Source organism: Opisthocomus hoazin, chromosome 6 (assembly GCF_030867145.1).
Source record: "Opisthocomus hoazin isolate bOpiHoa1 chromosome 6, bOpiHoa1.hap1, whole genome shotgun sequence".
Taxonomy (NCBI): domain Eukaryota; kingdom Metazoa; phylum Chordata; class Aves; order Opisthocomiformes; family Opisthocomidae; genus Opisthocomus; species Opisthocomus hoazin.
Genome location: NC_134419.1, coordinates 71,124,719 through 71,135,680, shown reverse-complemented (window position 1 = coordinate 71,135,680; position 10,962 = coordinate 71,124,719). Strand labels below are relative to the sequence as shown.

The 10,962-nt window shown below is 45.8% G+C and overlaps 1 protein-coding gene across 1 annotated transcript in view; it reads left to right on the top strand.

The window, feature by feature from the left end:
- Positions 1 to 9,038, top strand: part of ABLIM1 (actin binding LIM protein 1) — a 213,833-nt gene extending 204,795 nt beyond the window's left edge. The window contains exons 21-22 of the mRNA XM_075423804.1: positions 539 to 619; positions 1,915 to 9,038. Of these exons, the coding sequence (XP_075279919.1) occupies positions 539 to 619; positions 1,915 to 2,028 (195 nt within the window). The 3' untranslated portion in view covers positions 2,029 to 9,038. The remainder of the gene's footprint in view (positions 1 to 538; positions 620 to 1,914) is intronic.
- Positions 9,039 to 10,962: the final 1,924 nt, after the last annotated feature.

The following is a 10,962-nucleotide window of genomic DNA, read 5'->3' as shown; positions in this document are numbered from 1 at the left end:
CTTTAACTATCCAAAAAGGCAAAGAAAATAATGTGTTGAATCTTAATGAATGAAGTGGCCCCCACTAATCAATATCTTGCTTATTGAGAGTTACTGCTTTTTTGGATGTACTTTCATGTGGCTCATTTTTAGAAGTCCAGTAAGTGTCTGTTTCCTTAGAGCTGTCCGCAGTTTGGCAACCTTCCGTTAGATCCATGAGTGCCAAATATATTTGCCTTAATAAACTCTTAAGTTTATACATTGCTGGATGAGAAAGTATATTGACTAGAGAGGACCGTCTGACCAAAGCCAGCTGTATTATATGTACCATAAAAATCAGCAGCGTGGGCAACTGGCTCTACGACATGAGGCCGTTTGATACTAAACAAGTTGTTGCTATGTGCAGATTGGGCTTGTCTTTCATGCAACTTTAGAGGACAAAAGTGCTGTGATTTCCTTTGAACAAGAAACCAAATGTTTGTGTGGCTATGAAAATGAGACACATTGTGTTCTTTTTGCTTTGGAATGTAAATAAATCTCTTTTATACGTTGTTAACAGATTTTTCCATATGAAATTCTCATGGTGACCAACAGAGGGCGAAATAAAATACTAAAAGATGTAGACAGAACCAGGCTGGAGGTAAGAGAAGCAAATTCCTAAATGCTCTTTCCTGCTGAAGTTGTTTGTTGTTGTGCACTTGAAAGCTCAAACACTGGAGTGTGGTGCCTTGGTAGATTGGGAAGATCTCTCTGCACTGCGCAGGGAAGGAGGAGTCGGACAGGGAGAGGAAGCAGCTGCTTCGCCATGGACCGTGCTGGGCCAGGAGTCCCACATCTCTGTCTCCCTGCTCCTGGACTGAGCTCCTCACAACCCCCCCTGTGTTTTCAAGAAATTAATTATATACTTGTAAATTGGTAAAAAGTTCAAAATTGGTGAACTGTTTGGTAGTCATAGGATCCGTACTGGAAGGGAGCTGTTTACTCTTGGATCATTTCTTAGCTAAGAGTCAGTGTCGGCCATCCTTGAGGATCAGAAGTCTAACTTTCTTTAATTCATCCATGAGCCCTGTGAGTGAGTTAGACTGGCTGATATCCAAAAATATGAGGATTTAAATCTCTGCCAACAAGTAAAAATTGTTTACAGCTTTGTAGATTAGAAAGACTTAAGCAGCCCAGTGGAAGGCTGGGGATGTTTAAGTTGTTTGTAGTTAGTTAATCTTCCATGGAGATGAATGGAAGGGTCCTCAAAAATTTGGGTAAGTAACCATTCCTCCACGTTTTTAGACTAGTAGATATGTTGATCACTAATCAGGATTCAACACTGTGTTACGTTAGTGCCACAAGGAGACGCTTTCCCCATCCAGTGCACCATAAAGCAACTGAACAAGAGGTAACTTGTGCACAAGACAGCACCGAAAAATGTTTCATTGGCAGAAGAGAAATGTGCTGGACCATTAGTCTGGCCGGACATCTTCTCAGAACTCCAAATGTACCATGTCAACCTGCAACCCTTCTGCAGGGTCTCCTGACACCCAGGGTCTGTTTGAACTTCCACATTTAAGCAGAGCTGACTAGCTAAAGCCTGGGGCAGGGACGTGTGGGACCCGGTTTTGTTCTCTGGTCTGTCACTGCTTGTTGGGTGGCTTCAGACAAACCATTTTTCTGTCTCTTGCTTATTCAGCAACTGAAATATTTCCCCCGATTTCCATTGTAAACTTCTCAGACTTAACAAATTGCAAAATTCTATTGATTCGTTGAGCACACGAGTTCATGAGGACTTGGATACGTGTATTGCCAAAGCATTATTATTTCCTGCAATGGTTCTTACACGATATGAAATCCTTAAGGCACTCCTATCTCCTGTTGTGTCTCTGGCTTTGACTGACCATTGCCTTTCTCCCCCTTTTTTTTTTTCTCTTTTTTTTTTTTTTAAAGCGTCACTTGGCACCTGAAGTTTTTCAAGAAATATTTGGCATGACGATACAGGAGTTTGACAAGTTACCTCTCTGGAGACGCAACGACATGAAGAAAAAAGCAAAACTCTTTTAATCTCCCTTTAAACAAACCAACAGAAAATGATGCGTAGCATATTGTATTATACAGTCCAAACTATTTGGAAGCAATTACTTACCCACCAGAAATGGAAAATCGCATAGTGGCACCTCTGTACACAGCAATTGAACAAGACGAACATTTGTCCTCCTGCAACGTAGGGAGAAAATACCTGGGCTCAGAAACAACAATGATAGTTTTCAGAGGTGCCGACCTGTTCCATGATATTATACAAGACAGGAAACTGTTCTGTTCTTCTCCCTCAATGATATTCCCTTTACTTCTCTCCACAATATGACGGACTTTATTGCTAAAGCCAGGAAGTGCCCTTAGGATGCCTTGTAGACTAAAGTAGTTGTAATCACTCCAAGAACTGGAAAAGAATATATATATATAAAATATATATATATATGTATGCGTGTTTGCGCATGTGCGCACATGTATTTATATCTATCCATCTATCTATGTGTGTGTGTGCACATATGTGTATATTTGTGTGTATATATGGAGAGGAAGATAGATAGATGCTCGGTAGTGAAGGAGAAGCCCTTTGTAACACACCCACGTGGTCACATGAAGTCTTTCACACAACTGTTCCATAACTGGCACTCTTTTGAAATGGCATCTTCTTCGTGTGACGCAGTCTGCAGGGGCGGGCGCTTTGCTCACCTGCAGGACGCACCAGTTGAATTTCTGGCAAGTGGACTCCTTGCACTTGTATATATTTGCTAGGGTGTAGGAAGTGAATTGCTGTGTCTGTTGTCAGTCTTCCCTCTTCCACACTTTCTGCGTGAAGTAATAAGGCTGGAGCTTAACCAGTCATCTGAATAATTTAAGATCACTTAAGTAATGGGAATGATGGAGAAGAGTCAGTTTTCTTGTAATTTAGTCCAGGGGATGGGTGGATGCGGGTGGGAGTGACAAAGTGAGAAAAAGCTCTTTTAAGTGTGCCCTGGTTCGTACCCAGAGATTTTGGGACAGACTCCCTGCTCGTAGTTACTAGTACAGCTCAGCAGGCTGCAGGGGAGTCGTAGCATTTTACATCAGCAGGGAAGATGGTTCTCTGCAAGCCAACATGCAAATTCGTCCCGCTATGGGAGGAATGTTTATGAATTAAAAGGTACCATCAAGGTGCCATGCTCTGCCAATAGAGGCTTTTTGATTAAATTGCAGTTGCTGTTGTCAATACGGCACAGTGCATGGGGCCAAGCACTCTTTTTAGTCAAGGTAGTTTTTCACTTGTGCTTGGAAAAGAGGGCACGGGCTTTTTTTTTTTCTTCCCCTCTCTCGAAGCTTCAAAGCTCCAGCCTTGGTTATTTTTATTTCCCTTTGTGCCTGACTTGGTTTGTGAAGACAGAGTAATCATGCAAGACAGTTTCTGAGCTGCATTGAACTCCTTATTGCTTTCAGTCTTCTTCCAATATGCTGCAGCTTAAAAAACTGCCTGTATATACCTTAACTGCTTCTGAGCAAGTCCTGTACAGAGGAGGACATGAGCACCAAAGTAACTGAATGAATGCATTGTGGCTGCCAGGTCAGCTTCTTCTCTTCCTTGGTGCTTAACTGCCAATGCGTACTGCACTAATTCACCCGTCTCCTGGTACAGGAGAGGGTCATTTAGGTTCTGTGTCAGTCAAAGAATATCAAGGTTTTGTTTTTAATGCAGAAACTTTTGGCACTGGAGACATCAGAACCTTTGTATTTTCTGTTATGTGAGACATTGGTGTTAAAATCTGGAAGTCAGGAAGGGGAAACAGTCCCGTGGAGTTGTGAGATTCAGTGTCACTGTGTTGAGTTCTCTATCTCACCAAATGGCATTTCACCACGAAATGTGCAGGGCAGCCCAAATCCTGCCTCCTCTTTGCTGGTTTAGGAGGTCCTGTTGCAACAGATCACTGTGCTTCCTGTGATAAAGTCTGAGTTGAAGATTCAGTATATGAGAGACAGATGCAGGGGGCCAGCACCCGCTCCATGTCGTTAGAGCTAAGGGAGTGGTCAGCCTACAGGATGAGCTGCAGGATACGTTGGGATGCAGATGTGGCATCACAGCCCCGCAGCACAGAAGTCCTCGGTGAACACTGTGACACACGCCATCATTGTGAGCGAGCTCTCCAGACCTCCCTGAGATTGCAGCAAGGATCAGTTCCACACGTTTTACTTCATTTTTCAGAAGAAGCATCTGAAAGGGTTTTAGAGGAACACTGAGAAGTACGGTTTGAGATGCATTTTTGAGTGACTGCTGAAACCAAATCCATACAATGAAAGAACAGCCGTGTTTTACAGGCTTTGTGAATGCTGCAGTCTGAGAAATTCAGTGTGTGTCACCTGTAAGGTGTACATTGGAGTTTTAATGCATTTAAAGTACTAAAATTCTCCAAGTTTTGGCAGCCCACATCCTATCGGTCATACTGTGCTGCTGCGTCTCAAACACAGTAGGCATTATGGGTCTTTTAGCCCAAGTCACCTTGACCCTAAACCTTTTAGATCCGAAGACTTGTTCTCTCAAGGATGTGCGCTGCCAGTCTGCATTTTTCTGTCCCCATCTCTAGATGACTATTGAACTTCTCACAGCATATGTGAATACACTACCCAGTCATTTCAGAAATGACTAAGCCAGGTTGTTTTCTCTCCTCTCCAACCTTTAAAAAAAAAAAAAATGTTTTAAAAAAAAAAAACCCAGCCTTCTAGCCTGTGGAGAATGACAGGGTAATTTGTATCTGCCTCATCAACTGAGAATTTAAATCTGCAGTTGCAGCTTGGGAAGGAATGAAGAGAAGCCAGCTTAGATGCTGCAGAAGCAATTAATCTCTAACTGGATTTTTGGGCCACTGCTGGTTCACATCTCGCTGTTGTGGAGCGGAGTCAGTCAGTTCACAGCCCTCTGCACTAGGCTTAATACTGCTTTATTTGTGATTGAGAACATGAAGGGTTTTCTGAGCTGGAATTTCATGCCTGTAGTTAATTCCCCTTAACTCTCCCAACCACCCACGTGCAGACACACCCCAAGAGATCCCCTGCCCATACAAACCACGCCGCAGCCAGCCGCAGGCTCTGTCTGTGTGTTTGCTGCAGTGGGCTGTCCGCGACTGTCACTGCAACGTTTTCCGTTGTTTCTTCTGGCCTTGCTACCTAATGAAAATGGAAATGTAGCCCCAGGGAGAATTTTCTTTGTAAGCAATGAATCATTTTCCTGGTATCAATCAACGAGTAGCATTTTCTTGGGCAGTTCTTTGTAATTCCCCTCTTCAATATTCCCTTGAGACGTGTCAGGAGTTGGACTAGCTGATCTTTAAAGGTCCCTTCCAACCCAAGCCATTCTATGATTCCATGAATATGCCTCAAGTACGTACTTACTTTCTATCTCCTGCAAAGCGTTTGAGCTTCTGATAAAGTCCCATCAAACTCCGTGACGTGCAGAAAAATGTTATTGCCAAGAGGACTGAAACCTGATTGCTTTTGTCGTGTTTTTTCCCCTTTTCTGCTTTAGGAGTGATGTAAGAGCAAAGACCTGTCAAAACACATATTTAGGATGGCATTGCAAAATAACCACACGTGTGCAAAATGGGATTATGTGCACGTGCAGGTTCTCAAACACAGGTGCACATGTAGCACATACACTCCCCATGCGGAGCTGAGAAGTTGAGATTCTGTGTGAGTAATTAACCTGGAATTTCCAAATAGTGCATAGGGTTGAATAGATAGCGGTCATTAAGTTAGGAAGGTTGTTGCTTGCATATATGCTTGTGTCTGTGGGGCTTGTGGATACCTGGTTCTGTGATACACCGAGTGTGCAAAGGCAGGGGCAGTTTTCCCCACCATGGAAATGCCAGGTTAGCCACAGATAATATGGTTTTAAAAGGCCTTCTCGGGCGTATGTGAACATCTGCAGCACCCGTCCCTGGCGGTGCTTAGGTGGGAGGGTGGTACCCTGTGCAGCAGTCGTCGTGTTAACAGGGAATCCAGAGGTCTGACTGACTGGGTTGTGTGCCCTCTCCAGATATTGGTCTTCTGATTTCCATATGAACAAGCAGAACACTGCTCTGCATTACGGTGGGAACAGCTGGCCGTACCCGCTATACCCGTGCCTTAACTGAGTGTAAGCTCTAGCCTGCTGACAGTCAGAAGTTGAAACAAATATGTTGTTCATCGTTTCTGAAGACAGTAGAATTAAGCCAACTTGAAGAGCAGATCTGGAAATCACTACACTGTCCACTATTTCTCAGTGAAGCAATGTGACCTATTGTGGCCTCAGTTCAGAAAGCTGAATGTAGCATCTCCACTCTGCCAGTGTCCTACCCCAAACCTGATAAACTTTCTGTACAACTGGAAGAGTATGTTCTTGTCAAGTTTGCTCACAGAATTTCTTTTTTTTTTTTTCTTTAATTGTTTGTTATCATCTTATGCTGATGTCATTTAAGACAGGTTTTAGTGGCATCTCAGAAACATACTTGTTTTCAGTTTGGTTAGTAGCCTTTCATTAAATATGGTTTGTGATGCGTTGTGGACATAGCTGCAGTGTGCTGTGAGGGGTTGGACTAGGAAAACAGTGAGTTTCTTAGCAGCTGTACGTGGGACAAGGTAGCTCTGCGGCTCCAGTAGTGCTTTTACTTCTGTTGAGACAGGTGTCATCTCTGCTTACAAAGTCCTGTAGTCCTGAGTCTGTGGGCCTAGCACCGAAGCGCTCACTGCCCTCTCCCTGTTGCGATTTGGGAATCCTTTCTCAGCCATGTAGTTCAGATGTCCTGCTCTTCAGGGGAGGTCGTCAGGAGTCTCTTTGGTCAAAGTTGCCCTGAAATTAGACATGGTGTTTTTGGGTGGGTGGTTGGACTTGATGATCTTAGAGGTCTTTTCCAACCTATGATTCTATGATTTGACGTTAAATCCCTTTCTGCAAGCCGTGCTCCTCCTGGACAGGTAACATTGATGGATGAAGAAGGGTTAAGTTTTGGGAAGGAGGAGGGCTGGCATAAAGCTTGATTTCGCCAGGGTTGGCCCACGTGGTGTTTAGCAGAAAGGTATGAGCCTGTGGTACCTGTTTCAGACTCTGGGGAAGTCTGGTTCAGAGCCCACAGATTGTGAACATCTACACTGAAATTGATGGTATGAAGCTCTTACAACAAGTGACAGAAAAATTAACTCCCAAAATGGTAAAAATATGAACATCCTCTAAACTCATGTTGGAATGACTTGTCTTGGCTCGTCCTGACTTAGGAGGAGATCTTGGTATATTTGGGCCATAGCCCCGGAGTGTAGGCTAATGGAAACTGGCCTTTCTCCCACGCCATGATTCATTGCTTTCCTTCGGAATGTATTTGTGGAGAAGGATGTCCACATCCTGGAATTTACCTATGGCAGTGAAAAATACCAGTCAATGATAGTGATCATGCCATAGAATGTGTGCAGGAAACAGGAAAATCAGCTAATCTGTCCTGAAATGCCAGTCATCTGTCCACGTCAGAGACACTTCGGGCTTAACTCCACAGCCCCCTTCCTGTTCATTTAGCCCCAGGTCATGGTCCAGTTCATGCCCTGCCAAACTTCTTGCCCCTGTCAGCATACCTGTGAGAGTCCAGCAGGGTAGTCAGGGTGGACGCACAGTATGCGGTGTGTTTGTACCCCGTTGCTACGTCCTGAAGAGCCAGAGAGGGCTCCTGAGCACTGTGATAGCAGCACGATGCGCCTTTCCCTTTCAATGCAGAAACGCCCTTATCGCTGTGGGTTGCAGGACTGCTCCGGCTGGTGAGTTTTGCCTTGTGATTCCTCCCACCCACCTTTTTTTGTGCTTAATAAGATAAGAAAGAAAAAAAATAAATTCTATCACAATGCAAAGACAGAGAGTTTTTAGTGAGACAGCTCTGCTGGCGGGAGCTATGCGATGCCCGCATTTGGCAGGGAGAGAGGAAGTATTATTAATTTTAATGTAGGCATCAGTACAGGAAGTGGGAATGTAATTGGCCATTAATGTTTTTTGCCTGTATGCAAAATAAATTATTTGTTGCCCAGAGGGCTTCTAACAGGGAAATAGATTTCTGCTAATGATTTGCTAAAAAAACGCTTGTCTATGTGGAGAGGGAATACTTCCATGTGCATTGTGGGCTTTCCTTTGAGGTAACAAGAGATGAGCGAAGGCAAACAGTCACCTGTTTTGCCAGGATCGCCACAGTTAGGACAAGTGTTGCTCCCAGGAGCTGCAAAAGTGAGGCCCACAGAACCTCACTCCTAGGCATTCAGAAACGAAGCATTTGGAGGAGCAGAAGCAGCCTTGGGAATTCCAGCGGTGCCTTACCAGGCGGAGTCTCTAGCTCCCTTAGGCGCTTTGATAGCTCCCACTGGACGCTTGCCTGGGCTTCAGTCACTGAACACCTTCAGAATGCACTTCCCCCCCGCCCCCCGAGATGCAAAACCACTGCAGTCAGTGGAGCCTCTCGCCGATGGCCGCACGCTGTGGAGGGGGCTCTTCCTCGGCTGGCTGGGCCGGGGGGTCTGCGGCGGCTGCCTGCGCCCGCAGCAGCGCGCGCTGTGCCGGCAGCAGGTCAGGTCCACCCAAGCGGTGCGGCCCCGTCGTGGCTGACAGCTCTTCCTGTAAGAGGGCCTTACAACTGGGGGCTTTTTTTAAGCTTTGGAAACTGAAACTAATTTTTCACAGGTATATTTTTCTTTAAATCAGTAGATTTTGGCAGTAGGAGGCAATAGGATTTTTTATTATTTCATTTTTCTTTTCTCCTCCCTCCACACATTACAGACCAGCGTTCCGGGGAGGTGTCCCTGTGCTTGCCATTCGTCTGTGAGACAGCTCTCTTTCTGGGTCTCTGTGAGTGAATCAGTGTCTTGTCTGTACACGAAGTCTGCTTGTATGCATAATGAAAAGTTAAGCTGGGTTGCTGTTCTGTACAATTAGTGTTTCCACTGTCATACCGCAAACAGCACACGTTGCACTCCTGTGCCACTGTAATCTGCATCACTGTTGTACTCAAGTCAATGAATAAAGTTTGGAGCTTTATTCTTAATCGCTGGATTCATGTTGCCTCGTTTATTTGGGGTTTTTTTTCCATCTTGCAGAGTTATATCAAAGTCTTCTTACAGAACGGCATGTGCTCTCAAGAAAGAGAGGTGAGGCAGGGGTGACCAGAGCAAGACCGATGAACAGTTGCACAGATTCAGTGAAATTGTCACAGAAGGTTGGAAAATGGACACAAGGCTTCCTGTAACTAAGTCACTAGAAGCAGATACTCACACAAACCACACAGGAGCGTGACTTTTGTGTGGTCAGTTTGTGGTTGGAAAGGACCTGAGATATCAGCGAGGTCAACTAGGTCATGAGGTTACATCAGCTTCACAGGCTAAATGGTTTCCTCTCTTTATCCTTGCAAGTTCAGCTAAAATTTTAGTCCCCGACTTGAAAAGATATCTATGTGTCTTAGTATTTAAACGTTTGCTTAATTACCTGGAGTTTAAACCTGCTCAGCTTTGGTCTGGATGTGGAAGGTAGGGGACGATGCCATTCGAGCACACAGGGCTATAAAACACCTATGAATGTGCCGAGTCGCCAGCAGACCGTAGATGGAGCACCGTTAAGCACGCTGCACCTCAGAGGAATCCGTAGCAGTTCCTGTCAGGGCCTCAGAAGACAGACATGTCAAGGCACTTCACTCGTTTATGCATGGAGGCGTCCCCTGGAAAAGCAGCCGCTCATACACAGCTCGCTAGGTGACCTGCCAGACACCTTCACTGGGTTAACTGGAGCCTCCTGCAGCTACGGGACTTGGAGCAACCAGAGCTGGAGCCTCATAAGGATCGGCCTCTGGGCTTGTGGGGAGGGGGGCGTGGTGGGGCTTCTCTTTGAAGTGAAGCCACTGAGGATCAATCCTAAAAAACCCTCAAAGCGGGTGGGAAAGAATCCTGCCTCAGGCAGTTGATCATCCGAGCTGCAGCCCTCTGTTCAGGGGCGGGAGCGATGCAGCACGCGTCCTGCACGGCGTCCCTGAGCCCACAGAAAGCCCTGCAGGCAACGCGCTCCCCATCTTCTCCTCCTCTCCTCAGCCCTCTGAGACTCAGCCCTGCCTTTGCCCTACCTTGATACTCGACACAGGCTTCTCTCTCCCAACAAAGGCAGAGGCTCCCCCAGGGTTTGGCTTCAGTGGGCTGTGTTGGGTATGTCTAGGGACTGAGCCTCAGGTGGGGTGGGGGCTCAGGTTCCTGCTTGGAGAGCAGGAGGTGGGGAATTCCACAGCACGGTGAAGGTAGCCTTTAGCAGAGCTCCAATTTGTCCCCTTGGCTTCCCGGGCCATGCCTAGATTTTTGTTGCGTTTGTGCTGGAACAAGAGAAACTTTTCTGTGGATAAATCCACCAAAGCTACCTGGTGGCAGTTAGATGCTTCCTCGCTTTGGATGGCTTAACTCCAGAGGTTGTATTTTTGCTGTAGGTGGGACAAAAATCAAAATCAGAAGATGAGATTCATCCACTGCAACTGCTGGAAGTAAGGCATGGTGAGGGACAGAAGCCCCACTTCAGCAGAGTATTTAAACCCAATCTACTTTGCTGCAGTGCCTGGCTGGAAAAGCCCTAATCCTGAACTGGATGATTTGCAAGTACAGAGCGGAGATGACCCCTGCTTTGAATATTTAACTGGCTAATTTTCAGCAGGCGTGTGGGCCTATGGACTTCAGCAGATCGTGCACATGTTCCAGTATCCTTCATTTCTCTTTCTTCCATGTTTATCGGCATTTCCTGCCCAGCCGCTTCGTGGCCCTCAGAGCTGTCAGGCCAGCTATGAACTAGGACATCATAACCCATCTTCCATCCTCTCCTTTTTAGGACCGGGACTGAGAAACTTCAGGTTTTTTAGGAAACCATAACCTCTTGGGAGCAAAGCTGATCTGGTAACACATGGTGGGAAGTGCTGGACAAACCTGAGCCGGAGGAGAGCTAGG